Source organism: Pipistrellus hanaki (assembly GCF_964339955.1).
Source record: "Pipistrellus hanaki genome assembly, chromosome: 17".
Taxonomy (NCBI): Eukaryota; Metazoa; Chordata; class Mammalia; order Chiroptera; family Vespertilionidae; genus Pipistrellus; species Pipistrellus hanaki.
Genome location: NC_140519.1, coordinates 17,687,563 through 17,703,579, shown reverse-complemented (window position 1 = coordinate 17,703,579; position 16,017 = coordinate 17,687,563). Strand labels below are relative to the sequence as shown.

General features: G+C 37.9%; 1 protein-coding gene across 1 annotated transcript in view; it reads left to right on the top strand.

The window, feature by feature from the left end:
• The window catches only part of PREX2 (phosphatidylinositol-3,4,5-trisphosphate dependent Rac exchange factor 2), a 209,633-nt gene that overhangs the window by 131,103 nt on the left and 62,513 nt on the right, over positions 1-16,017 (top strand). Inside the window, exons 26-31 of the mRNA XM_084864341.1 lie at positions 4,091-4,270; positions 5,564-5,658; positions 6,622-6,704; positions 7,412-7,502; positions 8,663-8,791; positions 10,952-10,993. Coding sequence (XP_084720467.1) covers positions 4,091-4,270; positions 5,564-5,658; positions 6,622-6,704; positions 7,412-7,502; positions 8,663-8,791; positions 10,952-10,993 — 620 coding nt within the window. The remainder of the gene's footprint in view (positions 1-4,090; positions 4,271-5,563; positions 5,659-6,621; positions 6,705-7,411; positions 7,503-8,662; positions 8,792-10,951; positions 10,994-16,017) is intronic.

Here is a 16,017-nt window from a genome sequence, read left to right as displayed (position 1 = left end):
CTTGTGCACCAGACACACTGTAGGCACTGGCTTATTCATTGTCACAGTCCCTCTGTCATATGGCTTATGAACCCCTGGGATATATCACAGATACGTCAAACTTAAATTTGTTTCCAAAATTGAATTCTAGATTTTCTCTTACTCAGTCCACTTCAACCCCTTCACCAAGAGCTTCCCTTTGTCAGTAAAGTACTTCCCAACTCTTTAGTTCATGAAGTCAGAATCTGGGTCTCACCATTGATTCTTCCCTTTCCTTCCCCTTTACCTTGGTACTTCATTAAGTTCTATCAATTGTACCGCAGAACGTATCCATCCCATCACTTAGACTGCATCACCACTGTCCCCCCATGTGTGCCCATTGTAGGAGTTTCCAGCTCTGCCTCTCTCTGATACATTCTACATCCACCTGTGCCAGAGGGATCTGAAAGGCAAAGCATGCTAGCTTCTTGCTTAAAACCATTTGATGACATTGCAGTGCAATTAATACAGCATCAAATGGATCATTATGGCCTGCAAGACTCCACATGATCTGCCCCTGTCCCCTCTCCGGGGAAACTCATCTCCCTAAGCTCCAAGACACCAACCTCTTCCTGTTCCCGGAACTTGACAAACAGCCTGGATAGCCCTGCTCCTGAGGTCTACCTGGCTGGCCTTCTAGGCAGTTAAGTGTCAGGCTAATGGCTGCTGTGCAGAGAGACACTGCCTCAGAACCCCTAGTGAGCAGATGCTCCAGTGCCCAGCCATTCATGTCATGTCTTCTTAGAATCTACTTTTTATACAAGTCTTTTTACTCCCTTCATTGTTATGTTAACTGGAAGCCTCACAGCAAGGTGTCTTTCTTACCCACTCTCCATGCCCATCTGAGTCACAGGGTCTCCCTGCACACTGACCTCCTTCAGAGTCTAGGCAACAGCCCTGGTCCATTGGGATGTCTGATTGCCCCAGCAGGGGAGAGAATGAGGCCAATCCCGCTGGCATAAAGGCTTCTAGGTGGAAGGGGCCCATGTCACCTCCACTCACATCAAAAGCAAGTCACCTGGTCATTCCCACCCTCACCAGGGTAGGGGAGGAGAGCTCTGATGACCACCTTCCTCCCTTCAGAGTGTGTCACTGATATGCAGGGGAGCAGGCATTCTGCAGAACTTGAAAGTATATGTATAAAACAGTGTGTCTCACCTCATCTCTAAAATGAGAGAATAATAATAATCATACCAACTTCATAAGGTAGTTTTAGGGCTTAAGTGAATTAATGTCTATTAAGTACTTAGTGTAATGACTTCAGTAAGAGCTCTGTTATTTATGATGATGATGACGATGATGATGATGATGATATTTAAATGTTAATATTATAGAAAAAAACACAGGTCAATGCACATCTGACATACAAAACTCTTTATTAATCAAGGGCATCAGGAAAAGATTGACCTGGAATGGTAGGCTGCTCAGAATTCTCATTCAGAATGAATGGACTTATAGTAGGTAGCTTTTTCAAATTATATATGAGCAACAGTACAGGAAAATTTGTTTGCATGCACGCGTTAAGTTTTATTTCTTATTATTGCTGTAAGGAATCTAGACATTTTATGCAAAATCATGGTGTCACACACTTTTTGTAACATTTGTGAGCGTTAACACTGGTTCCTGCAGGGTCACTGTGAGCATAATTGCAGCTGATTCTGATGAAAAGCAAATATGTGAATGCAGTGTCTGTAAGTCGGAAAGGAATGTTTATGCTGAGCCCCACGGCTTCTGATTTAAAAACACACAGAGCACAGAGGACGCCTGGCAGAAGGAACTCCTGCGAACTCTTTGGCATTCAGGGCTCATTGTCTGTGCACTGTGGCGCTTGTGGTGCATACTGTTTCAGTCTTTTGGGTGGAGGGAGTGAATACATATCCCATCTGTCTTACAAGACGTAAAAGTATCCTTCCAAGTGGGCTTTTTATTAAAAGAATTAGAAGCCTCACTAGGTCTGTAGCAATTGTACCTTGGCTTCCTGATTGTCACTGGTGCCTAAAAACCATAAACTGCCAAATGCTGTTCCAGTGTCATCTCCCAGGGAAACCTTACCTGACTACTGATTTGAAGTTGCAGCTCTGGCTTCCTTGCCATCTTCGTTTTTCTTCCTAACGTTTGTCACCTTCTGATTACTAGACAGTTTACTGTTTATTGTTTTGTTCCCTCCCCGGAGGTTGTAAGCTCCAAGAGGGCAGGCGATCTTTGTTTTGTTAACTGTGATATGCACAGCTTGAGAGCCATGCATAATATAATAAATGCAAATAATTAATTATGACATTATGGGTTTTACATAGAAGCGGTATGAGACATTTTCATGGTCTTGAAATAAAGCAAACATGACATTGCTATAAAAAAAAATGAGTAAATGTATATGTTGCCCTCACTGGGTTTCTCAGTTGGTTATAGTGTCGTCCCATACACCTAAAAAGGTTGCAGGTTCAATTCTCAGTCAGGGCACATACCTAGGTTGTGGGTTTGGTCCAAGTTCAGGGCAACCAATTGATGTTTCTCTCTCACCAGGAGGTCTCCCTCTCCCTCTCCCTCTCCCTCTCCCTCTCCCTCTCCCTCTCCCTCTCCCTCTCCCTCTCCCTCTCCCTCTCCCTCTCCCTCTCCCTCTCCCTCTCCCCCTTTCTCCCTCTCTCCCTCTCTCCTTCTCTCCTTCTCTCCCTCTCTCCCTCTCTCCCTCTCTCCCTCTCCCTCTCCCTCTCCCTCTCCCTCTCCCTCTCCCTCTCCCTCTCCCTCTCCCTCTCCCTCTCCCTCTCCCTCTCCCTCTCCCTCTCCCTCTCCCTCTTCTTTCCTCTCTTTCTAAAATCAATAAACATGTCTTTAGGTGAAGATTGAAAACAAAGATATGTACATTTGCTATTGATGGAATAGAGTGTCATTGCTATTTGATAAATGAGAAGATAAAGGTTGGCTGGAGAAGCCAAACATGGATCCTTTTTTTCAGATGTGATTTAATTCAAGTTTATAGCATGTTATTTAATAGTAAAGACTGATTACATTTTTGCATGATTTTGAGTTAGACAAGTCTAACAGAAACTTTTCACAGCCCAGCATTCAAGGCTGGAGTGCTTGTCCAAGTCCAAGATCAGTTTTCACACCAGTTCAGCATCTGCAGGTGGCGTTTTAGCCTTGAGCCAGGTTGGGGGCAGATTTGTGACATTCCGTCCTGATGTATTGCCGCCAATGTGGGAATAGCAGCTGCTGGCTTCCTGTCCTCACTTTGTGTGTGACTCTGTTTAGCATCTTATGATCACAAGGACCAGGACCTTCCTGTGAGTCTGTGAGTCTGAGTAGTAAGAAAGGATTGACAAATGGAGAAAGCCTGGGAGGTAACTAAGACAGGCCCAGGTGGGTAGGTGGCTTTTTAATATCTGAGGGCACGCCAGTGAGGGTATTGAAGCACCTTTAGTGTTTATTTTAATATCTGGGTAGCCCTTTAAAGTTTCCCAGTATTTTCAGATGTCAGTGCTAGTAGCTGATGTCTTTCTCTTTTTATTTTTATTTTATTTTTTTAAATATATTTTTTATTAATTTTTTTTTTTTTTTTTTTTTTTTTTACAGAGAGGAAGAGAGAGGGATAGAGAGTTAGAAACATCGATGAGAGAGAATCATCGATCAGCTGCCTCTTGCACACTCCCTACTCGGGATGTGCCCACAACCAAGGTACATGCCCTTTGACCGAAATGGAACCTGGGACCTTTCAGTCCGCAGGCCGACGCTCTATCCACTGAGCCAAACGGGTCTCGGCTGTTGTTCTCTTTTTATTCTCACAGCGATCCTGTGGGTTAGTCATTCGTAGTTTTCCCATCTGATGGATGTCAAAGAGACTCATTGTTTTGCTCTAATAACAAAGCTCGTAAGTTGGAGAACCAGGATTTGAACACAGCTTTCTAGTCTAAATTGTGTTTCTATTATTTGGGTTTGGTTGCAGTAGGATATTTACTTCCTGTAAAACACAGATGCACTCTAGGCATATTTTGAAAGCCCATGCTATCAACCAGTAAGCAGCCAGTTTGAAAGTGTGCACTTACTCTTTTTTTTTTATTTTTTTTATATTACCATACAGCCTTCTGTCTTCGATAACATCTTCTCCTAAGTTAGAACGGAAGGCAGCCGAATGCATAGTGCCAACAGACAGTGACAATGAGAAGGGGGAAAGGAACAGCAAGCGGGTCTGTTTTAATGTGGCCGGCGATGAGCAGGAAGATTCAGGTCATGACACCATCAGCAACAGGGACTCTTACAGGTAATTCGTTAACTCCTTGAACTCATTTCATCCACAAGGTCAAATGTGATTCAGTTATTTTCCACACAGGTCTTGTAAAAAATAATTATTCAATCAAAGTTACTCCCATCGGAGATGTTTAGTACATACTAATAGTTCTTAAAAACATATTTTACCGACTCGTGGAGGAACAGGATGCTCTCACATAATTCCCACCACAGCCCCATGTGACTGGTTCTGAGATGAGCTCCATTTCACAGATAAGGAAGCTGAGGCCCACAGAGCTTCCCTAATTGACCTATGAGACCAGGTGGTCTGGCCCCGAGTTTCTCTCTTAACCATTCTACTTTCCCAATTTCTATGTGAAAGGGATTTTAACCAATACATAAGAAAATTATTACTAGAGATTTAATAATATATCACGCAGATGGACCACTTTTACCATTTCATTTACTTTTAGCTTCTAAGGATACCAATATGCTCTTTAATAGGAACCTGTGGAGAGGTCCAGTGGGAAATGACTTGCCTAAAAATACTTTCTTGCCTAAAATTCTAGTTATTGAGTAATTAAAATTACTATTTTGATTAGTAGTTAAAATTACTAATTAAAATTATTCTCAGTCTCCCACTAGGCAAAAATAGAAATTTTAAATGTAAATGTAAATTTAAATAAATCATTTTTATTTATTGTGAGAGGAAAACAATATTTAATCTGCACTATTTCAGATATGTGTAATATATCCATATACATTCACAATTATTTTAAACTTCCTTTCCTTCGAAGTTCACCATTATTGAACATTTTCAAGGTACATGCCTTGTGCTAAGCTCTGAGGTGGGGAGAAGGCACTGACCTCCCTCCCCCCTAGGGAAGCTCAGAGTGCCATTGATAAGTTATCACTTAAGGTACCAGTAAGGGTTGAAAGTCAGGGATCTGAAACAGGACTCTATTTGTCTCTATTAACAGGTTAACTCCAGGCATACTAGTATATCATCAAAAAGATTATGAAGGATTTTAAGTTTGGTTTGAATCCTTGGTTTATATACTCATTTTTTAAGATTTTATAACTATGCACTTAAAAATGTATCTGGAATGATGTTCTATAACAAGAAAACTTGAAATATGATTGAACTTAAAATACATGTTTTTGAATAAAGTTAGATAAACTGTGGTAGAGAAGTTTATCTTTTGCATCACTTTCTATAAAACATATTAATACCTGTAACTGTGGCAGAGTACGTTTCTCTCATGAGAAATCACAGGGCAGGTGTGGCGAATGCAGCCTTAAAGTCAACGCAACTCCTTCTTTTCAGCGACTGCAATAGCAACAGGAACTCCATCGCCTCCTTCACCAGCATTTGCAGCAGCCAGTGCAGCTCCTATTTCCATAGTGACGACATGGACTCAGGTGCGTGTGGGGAAGGTCTGGGTGCTTTGGGATGCTAGTACCGCTGGAATGGACCTCTTGGATCCTTATGCATTTTTACCTTTTCCAGTCATCCTTGGTAACTGCGCATGCTGCATTTCAGGGTAGGTGCTTGGTCAAGTCCGTTTCTCAATCGTGATATAAATAGTGAACTAAAAAGAGATGAAGTAAACAAACTAAAAATTTTAAATTACATTAGTATATGTTTTATGATCCTTCTATGGCAATTTGAAGGATGATAGATATACAGGAAGCAAGTTTTACTGAAACATTAGGCATTGTTGATTGGGTATGTGTGTGGGAAGGGCTTTTGAACCAAGGACTTCAGGACAGTAGATGTACCATATTTTCCAGCGTATAAGACGACTTTTGAAACGAAAAAAAGCCTGCTCAGATTGGCCAGAGTCAGAGAGGCGGTCTATTAAAAAAAGAACTGGTGTTGCCTCGGAAGTGGGGAGTAGTCTTATACAGCGAATATAGGCCTAAACCTATGTTTTAACTGTAAAATTAGAGGGGTCATCTTATACGCCGGAAAATACGGTACCTGAAATAGCTTCAATGTAGTGATCAGAGTAATAAATAAATACCTGATATAAAGACCTCACAAATTTCTTGTTTTCTGTGTGTTAAAGACAAGATTTTGCAGCCAATTAGGATAAATATTAACTTTGAATCTGAAATTTATTTCAACTACTTAATTATTAGAAAAATGAACCATTTGAAAGAATTAACATAGTGCAGTATTCTATGTGGCCTCTTTCACTCCACTTTGCTAGGATCAATAATCTGATATCTCTATAGCTATTAAACCTTTTGAGATTCATTTTATGATCATGAAAATGAATGTCTTGAATAAGAGCTTGTGTTTCAACATTTTCATTTTATTTATATTAAAATACTTTGGAATATTAAACATAGGATTAATTATTCTTTTTTAAAATCTAGGTGATGAACTTCCACTAAGTGTTCGAATTTCTCATGAAAAACAGGACAAGATACATGGTTGTCTGGAGCATCTTTTCAGCCAGGTATGACTGGGACCCCGTGGGTATCTTTTTCCTGTAGACCAAACTATCGGGTATCTCTTTTTCAGATGTACCGAAAATAGCTTGGAATTAGAATAGAAAGGCTTCAATCTGTCCTTCCACCCACTTTAACTCAATTCCCACAATTTAAAAATGGGAATAAATATTCTTTCAGCCAACTAACCTGAAGGATTGTTATAATGTCAAGTATTTTACAGTCCTGAGGAAATCATAAAGAGTTATACACACAGGAGTTATCTTTTTTACTGTTTATTTTTTATGGGTTTTCAGAATCCTTTATGACATTTCTTACTTAATTTTATTCTTAATTTCAAAAAGCACAGATTATCATAGGGCTCCTTTAAAAATTTATATCCATAACTATAATTTATAGTGTAGAAGCTTTTATTACTTTGAAAAGGATTTTGATAACTTTTAGTTTTCTTTAATAACTTTAAGACCTATACTTCTCTTATGTTGTAAAATTATATGGTAGGATAGTAAGAAATGTTAAAAAGTAATATTGCAAAAGTTCTCAGGTGAGTTTATTCCAATATTTTATTTAAAGGTAGATTTCATAAGAATCATGGGATTTTAAGCAGTAATTGTTGCTTTACAAAAAAAAAAAAATGTTGCAAGATTTACTCTTGGAAATATGTGATGTCTTATGAGAGATTATGTAACTCTCAGAATCTCTCCTATTGTCATAGGTGGATTCAATTACCAATCTCCTAAAAGGGCAAGCTGTGATCAGAGCCTTTGAGCAAACCAAGTACCTCACCCCAGGTCGAGGATTGCAGGGTAAGGTTTATAAAATAACTGTTAGAAGCAATTGGGAAACAAAATGGGAGACAGTATAGTTATGAAGCAAAAGCATCTATTGTAATAAAAGCGTAATATGCTAATTAGACCAGACAGCCAAACAACCTTCCTGATGAAGCAGGGGCTGCGAGGGTAAAGGCAAGCCACCATGGCTGCCAGGGCCATAGGCCCGTGCACTAATTTTGTCCATTGGGCCTCTAGTCTATGTATATAAAAGCCTAAGTGAACATTTGACCATTCCACCTTTCGACCATTCAACCATTCAACTGTTCGACTGGTAGCCATATGCACACTAACCACCAGGGGACAAACTCTCAACGCACAGGCATGGAAACATGAAACAGACTGATGAATCTCAGAGGGAAGGCAGGAGAGGGGAGGGTGGGAAGAGATTAACCAAAGATCTTATATGCATACTAGAGGCTCAATGCATGGATTCTTGAAGTCCCTTGGCCTGGCCTGTGGGGACCAGACCGAAACCGGCAGTCCGACATTCCCCTAGGGATCCCACGTTGCAAGAGGGCACAGGCCAGCCTGAAGGACGCCACTGGTGCATGAATCCATGCACCAGGCCTCTATTAGTACTACAAGAAAAGTTCTTTTTGCTCATGCTTCATAATTCACTTAATATTGCTTCTTTTTGATAAATTTTAAATCTAAGTAAAAAACAAGTATAGGATCTTTTAGATTTCTTTGAAAGTTAAAATGTTTAATGCCTATGGGGCCAGACTGAACATATGAGTTAATTGAAGAGATACAGGTATTAAGTTGCTTTGGCTAAAACCAAGCATAATGGCTACTTGTTTATATCCCAGTGGTGAGGGGGGAGGGTTGAGAATGTGGATGGGCAAGCAGAATAGGCTAACAGAAGATTTAGAGCTTCCACATTCAGACATCTAGTTTAAGATGTTTAGAGTATACTTTTTCATCTAAATTTGCACCTTTGTTTAAACATTTGTAAGAAAATAATATTAAGGTTTGGCATTCTGGATTTAACACATTTTCTCCTGTGATATGGCTGAAGAAATTACCAACATGATAATAATTTAGGACAACAGCAAGAAAAACAAGAAGATTCTGAAGCTGATAGTGTTGTTAACTGTTTGAGAGTTAAGAGAGATTTTTTTGTGTTTATTTAGAATTTCAGCTGGAAATGGAACCAAAGCTGAGTTGTCCAAAACGATTAAGGCTTCACATCAAGCAAGATCCTTGGAATCTTCCCAGCAGCGTCCGGAGTCTTTCTCAGAACATCAGAAAATTTGTTGAAGGTCAGGTTGAAAAACAAAGAATATTTCACTATATTAGTAGTAATCATTTAAAAACCCATTAAACCTAATCGTTCAGTAATGGTCTGATCACTTTTTCAATGTTTCCTGTTAAGAGTGAAATAAAAGGACTGTAAAGTGTGATGGAGGATGAGAAAGGAGGAATAAGATTGTGGAACCTTATGTTCCAAGGATCTAAATGATCTACATGATGGAGAATATTCTCAGTGAATAAAATAAGAGCTTATATTTTTTAAGACAAATGGAGCATGGAGCTTCACATCTTATAATATGAGACAACAGAAAAATTTTTAAAGAATTCGCAGAAGACATGAAGCTAAATGTTATGGAGAGTCTAAAAAATCAATTGGGCATCTGTGTGAGAATCAAGATAATGACATAGGTTGCATTGTTCATTTTATGTTTCTTTATCAGAATTGTTTGTCTGAGTTGTTGGTGTTATTATCTACCATGACATTGTTTCTTCAACACCGTATTATTGGTACAACCTGTAATTGGAGATATAACTTCAAGACCTCGCCAAAATCTGATTGCTTGTTTAGATTCAGAATTATTAAGTAGAAAATTCTGAGAGTTTCCTACATGGTTATGGTGAAAATAATGAAGAGAGAAATTTGTTTAATTTTTAAAAATATCTAATTCATGATTTTATTTCCAAAATTCAGCCAGTGGTTGGCAGTTATCTGAAGTCACATTTTGGCATTCCCAACTGTGGGTATACCACTGGCATCTAGTGGGTAGAGTCCAGGGATTCTACTGAACAGTCTACAATGTATGGGACAGCCTCTCACAACAAAAAATGGTTTGGCTCAAATGTTAGTAGTGCTAAGACCAGGGAACCTATACAATGAATAAGTATTATGCCTGGGTTTAAATTTTTATTCCACAATGATTTGAATGTCAGTTCAATATGGTAAATAGTATTCAGCAAAATCACAGCATTACCCCAGTCATTACCATTGTTTTTGCAGTCTCACTTGTAAAATTTAATGCCATCTTAAGTATCTCCTGCATTTCTTGTAGATTAATTTTGTTGCTCTGACCATTGTGAATTTATCTAGAATAGGATGCAATCTAACCTTTGTTATTTCCAATAATCTTGGGGAAAATCTTTGTAGGTTTTTATGACAAACTATTTGCCAATTGGAAATAAGTGGATACAGAGCAATGAAAATGAAATTCATATACATCATTTATGAAATACTTGTGATTGACCCTGCTTGGAGATAGAGTGGGAAGATAACTATTTGGAAACATTTAGTATTTTTCTGTCCTTTAGTGCAGTATCTTGAATTATAGATGGAAAAGGAAGACTATATATATTCTGTAGAATCTATAAATGTAATTTATGTAATTATACATAAGCTATAATTATAATATATAATGCACAATATACTAGAGGCCCTGTGCACGAAATTTGTACGCTTATGTGGGGGGAGGTCCCTCAGCCCAGGCTGAGCCCTCTCATAGTCTGGGGGCCCTCAGGGGATGTCCGACTGATGGCTTAGGCCCGCTCCCCATAAGTCGTCATTTGGATATCCTTAGTATTGCCATGGAGGCAAGAGAGGCTCTTGCCACTACCACTGCGCTCGCCAGCCATAAGTCCGGCTTCTGGTTGAGTGGCGTTCCCCCTGTGGGAGTGCACTGACCACTAGGGGGCAGCTTCTGCATTGAGCGCCTGCCCCCTGGTGGTCAGTGTGCATCATAGTGACCGGTCGTTCCACTATTTGGTCAATTTGCTTATTAGCCTTTTATTATATAGGATAATTGTACATGTTATATACGATTTTTAAAAGTTAAAATAACTAATCAAAATACCATTTGATAGTTTATTGATCAAGACTATGACAACTGTAAGAATTTAGAGAGTACCATGTAAGCTATAGCAACAAAGGAGGACCTACATAAGTAGCAGGATTTGAATGATGTTTCATCAACTCACATAATTCAGATCTAGGAGGCATTTCAGGGTCTTGAGCAATGGATAGAATTTATATAAGCAGGTTGGAAAGAATAGCATTTCAAGTGATTTTTATTATCTGATGTAATGAGATTGAGCTAATTTTTATTATGGAATAATTAAAATGTGGCAGAAAAAGACTGAACAATTAACTGATATGTTGTTGTGTTTTTCCTCTGCAGAAGTCAAGTGTAGAATACTTCTGGCACTTCTGGAGTATTCAGGTAATATTTTTCGTTATTTTTACTTTTTAAAATTATGCCCTTAGAAGTGTCATGATATCAAAGCAATGCCTCCAGCGAAAAGATGGAAATATGATCCCTACCTTCTCTAAAGTGTTTGAAAGATAGACAAAATAACTTAGTTTTAAGAAAAACACAAAAATGTATATTCATCTTCACTTACAAATAGAAACATGGGACCACATAGAAACATTTATATGAATGTAATTTAGGTTCCTGGTAGGGCATCTCAGTTTGTTAGAGCATCATCCTCATACACCAAGGTTGTGGGTTCCATCTCCGGTCAGGGCACATACAATAAGCAACCAATGAATGCAAAAATAACTGGAGCAACAAATCATTATTTCTGTTTCTAAAATCAATTAAAAATATAATTAAAAAGAAAAAGCAAGCAGATTTGGTAAAGCCAATTGGGCAAACCAGATATATTGAGAAATTGTGTTTAACTTCTGTATATGAACAAGCATATAGGTGGGGAAATGGACTGTGCTTTGGATGGAGAGTCTCAATATTAAAATCATATTGCAAAGGCATATAGGAATTTGTGACCACTTATACAAACCTGCCGCAGTTAGAAAATTTATAGTATAAATAAATAATTGTAGGAGTCAGGTTAACCAAGAGGGATTTTTTGTTTGTTGGTTGTTAAAACACATTTTTGCTTTGCTTTCTGACTGAATAATAATATAATACATTTCTTACATTTTTTAAACTTTACTAATAACCACAGAGTTGATAGACCTCATTTTTATGTATTTCATTAGACCCTCACAACCACTCTGTGAGAATATAATTATTTTTCCACAGTTTTAAAATTGAAGAAAATAATAATCAGGCAGATTAAAAATAATTAAAAATTAAGAATCTGTAAGGTTAATAATTTTTTGTAAATGATGTTCATTCAACACATATCTTTGAGCAACTAGAATATGTTTCACTGAGTACATGAATTAATAAATTGTAAGTGGCAGTTTTGAAATTCAAACTTATGCTAATTTCAGAAGTGGTCCTGGAATATATTACTTTATTCATTAATATTCAAATGGCTGTTCTTGTAGATTCTTATTTTGGATTTCTTTTTTATTTTTTTTTGTTCTCGTCATAATTCTGCCTTTGCCTACTTTATTCACTAACTCTTTGTTCCCTCATATATAAATAGCCTGGCACCAAAACAGTAACCAAATTACACTATATGGTTGGCTGTGAAATTACACTCTTCACTTGGAAAGGGTAGACTGTGTCTACTAAATATTCTTAACTCACTTTTATTCCTGTCTCTCTCTGATCTTTTCTTTTTGTTTCCTTGTTTATTTTGCTTTCTTTCCCTACCATCTCAGAAAAATCGCTGGGATTGCTTCTGTGTCTAGAAACCATCTCATTCTTTTTAGACCAGCTAGCTAACTATGGAACTTTTAAAACAGTGAGATAAATGAAGTATTAATATTGTAAAGCATGTTTGTAAAAAACGAGTTGAAGTAGGTGCTTAAAAACGGAAATGAAACAGAAGCATTTGATAAGTTTCAAAAAATCCATTTTTTTTTTTTAGTCCATTTCTACTATAAGAGAATACTTACTGTGCAAAAGAAATAAACAAGCTGTCACCAAGAAAACACAGCTCTCTGCTTTTCTTCGTTTGCTGGAAGCTGAAAGCAGCAATTGTGATTCTTGCTATAATTCTTATTGATAAAATGAGGAATGAGAACAGCTTTAGCAAGGATGGACGCTTGTGAATTTTAAACAGCTGTATAATTACAAAAAAAAAAAACAACAAAAAAAAAACCTGTGTTTTTGCTTAGAGTTCACTTATTTTATTTTCTTCATCATGTTGTCCTCTCTCCGTTCATCAATAAAACTGGATTCCCACTCAGTGCCAGACACACTGCTAAATGCTAGAGAAAGGAATCACTATAATGTCCAGTTTCACTTTGCAAAATGCTCTAAATGTTTTTTTAGTATGTTTTTATTTCAGAGAGGAAGGGAGAAGAAGAGAGAGATAGAAACATCAATGATGTGAAAGAATCATCAATTGGCTGCCTCCTACCTACTCTCCCCTTCATCCATCCACTCCCTACTCTTCCACCACCACTCCCACTGGGGATCAAGCCCACAAATCTGGGCATGTACCATGACCAGGAATTGAACTGTATAACCTCCCGGTTCACGGGTTGATGCTCAACCACTGAGCCACACTGGCTGACAATGCTCTAAATGTTGTGTCATTTATCTTTATGGTGATCTAAGAAATAGGTATACCCCCATTTTACATATTAGAACCTAATGCTTAGGATTATATGGTTTAAAATTGGTGGGATGGGTAGACAAAAGCCAACCATATACCTCTAAAATCTATGTGTATAATTCACACATTATACATTATAGGCCACTTCCCATGGCCTGTGCTGAAGGTCCCTGCGGTTCACAAACCAGTAAACAGACTCACCACTGTAGGTCATTAGCCATCTGGTACAGGGATGCTCCAGGCCTAGTGGCAGGGAGACATGCACAGTACTTCCTGAAGGAGAAGGGAAATGTTACCAGGGGAGACAATATTTTCATAGTTCAGAGGCGTTTCAGTAGTTCAGTGACTTGACTCTTCACTGATGGTTTGAAGTTTGCTGGTGGAGAGGAGGGAAGGGCCTGCAGCCAGCGAGTCGGTGGACAAACGTGTGGCTGTAGGGGCCTTTCATGTTCCAGGAACGCTCCGCAGTGCTGTGTGGCTCAGAGAGGTCTGTACCGCACTGTCCTGGCTGCTTTCAGATACGCTGTTTCATTATAGTCCCACAATAATTGTGTGAAAATTGTTGCTGGTTGTCTGGGATGGATGGAGGCAGATAATGTGTGGAGAAGCTATAAGTTGGGTATAGATAGATGCTTCCGCTACTCAGTTTTCTACTTTCATCACTCCTATCAAAAGCCACTTGAAAAGCTTTTCATATATGATGTGCATTGTGAAGTCTAGGCAAACTAGTCACTTACTCTCTGTTAAAAACAGGAAGGGGCAATTGAAAACCCGCTCCTGAAGTAATAAGCACTTGCGAAGTGTTAAATGTTTTTCAGCTGAAAATATGTTGGTTTTAAGGTATCAGAAGCAGTGTGGTCTCAAGGCATCTTGCTTATCTCCTCTCCCAATCTGCTGGGAGCGTGGCCATGGCCAAGGCCTGGACTCGGACTTCTTTACACCCCCAGTATCTGGTGCAAAAATGTTTATTTCTTGGGCGGCATTCAGTGTTAAAGCTTGAATTAGTGAACGAATTCAACTTTTGTGTGTTTAGTTTTGATTTGATAATGAGGCTGAATGAAAAATGTAATTTGGCTTACATTGCATACAGAACTTAGCGAAGAGTAGAACAAACATCTTAAGTGTTTGTTTTAGGATAAAAGAAGAAGAAATTTGAGAATTTGTTTCTCAAAAATCAATTTGGAGATCATTGTTTCTTCTCATGGCACAGGCCTTGTGATCTCTCCTAAAGCTCTCAGGGGAGCCAGGTCCTTCCTTCTACAGCCCTCAGCCCGCTGCTCTTGATATAAGCAATTTCTTTCCACTTAGATTTTTGTTAAAGAATTATTCTCAGACTATAGGTGGGAGTATCCCTGCCAAAGCTACTGAGGTATATTTTAAGATTGCCCAGATTTTCTGACAAAGAAAAAACAAAGCAACAACGTGTAAGGAAGATTCAGGGCAATTTTTGTTTATTTAGTCTCGGTCTTGAACGTCAATCTTCTAGCCGCACTGCTGAGCTAAAAGCTTTCTGAAGTCCCCTTTTAAGTAAAACTGAATCCAGAGATTTCAAGAAGCCAGGGAATGAGCTCAGACATTTTCATTTCACTCAATTCCTTTGTCTCTTAGTTGCTCCACTGGTTTATTATCTTCATCCCTTCATCCAGTAAACATTTATTGAATGTCCACATTGTGTGAGAACGTATACACGACAACAAAATAAGTGTTTTTGCCTTTTTCTTCATTGAAATTTGAACAGAGTTTTTCTCCAGTTTAGCCCTTTTATAGTTACTTGTATAAAAACGCTCTTTTCCATCTATTAGAATGGGGCACATGGTATAGAACTACATAAGGAAAATGTCTAACACATGTTGTTGGTTAAATTAGTAAGTTGAACCATATGGAATTGCCATAGTCAACTATTTTGACCTGCTGAAATAGCAAGTTCTTGTAGTTTAACCTAATAAATGAATATTTTGTTATTAAATTAAATATTTAAAATATTTAATTATTTTTTCTAATAAAATTTTCAAGAGTAGTTTTTACTAACAGTGAAACTGAGTGACACAGCAATTACATTATGTGTACACGTGCCTTTGATGGTTATTAAAAACAGGTGTTTTGTCTTCTTGTTAAACATCTTAAAAATTATGTTTTTTAATGAATAAAGCTAGAACTCAACCCCGAATAAAGGCAGCATTTATACTACATTATACACTAATATTGACAATACTCCTTCATTTCAGAAGATTCTGAGTCCTCTCAATATTCAGTAGACTTTTGGGGAATACACTATTTTCACCTTTGTTGTTCTTCTAGTACAAGTACATTTTTTAATGCACATAATATATGGTGTGTGTTTATAGTAATTATGTAATTTGCATATATCAAACCACCCCAGGAAGTTAACCCTCTGTGATCAGGTTCTCAGGCACAGCTTCTTTCCATTGGAAAACATTGTGACCCAAGAATGGCAGATCACATGGGAAATATACCTACAAAGTAGTTCAGTGAAAATGCCAGTCAGTTGCAGAATAAGAATCCTAGTAAAAGCAATTTGTGCTAAAACTGTAACTACATTACTTATTTCAAAGAAATATAGGAATTTATGAACTGGACATATTGATAACTTGTGAAGTTGAATAGTAAATTCAGGACATACAGATGTGCTTGTTGTTACAAACAATTGGACATTGATACTTTGTTTCCCATGTGCTTTTCACATCAATATTTCAATAGGTTTAGTAGGCAATTTAAAAAATTTTAGTATTCATGATATTGTACTTTT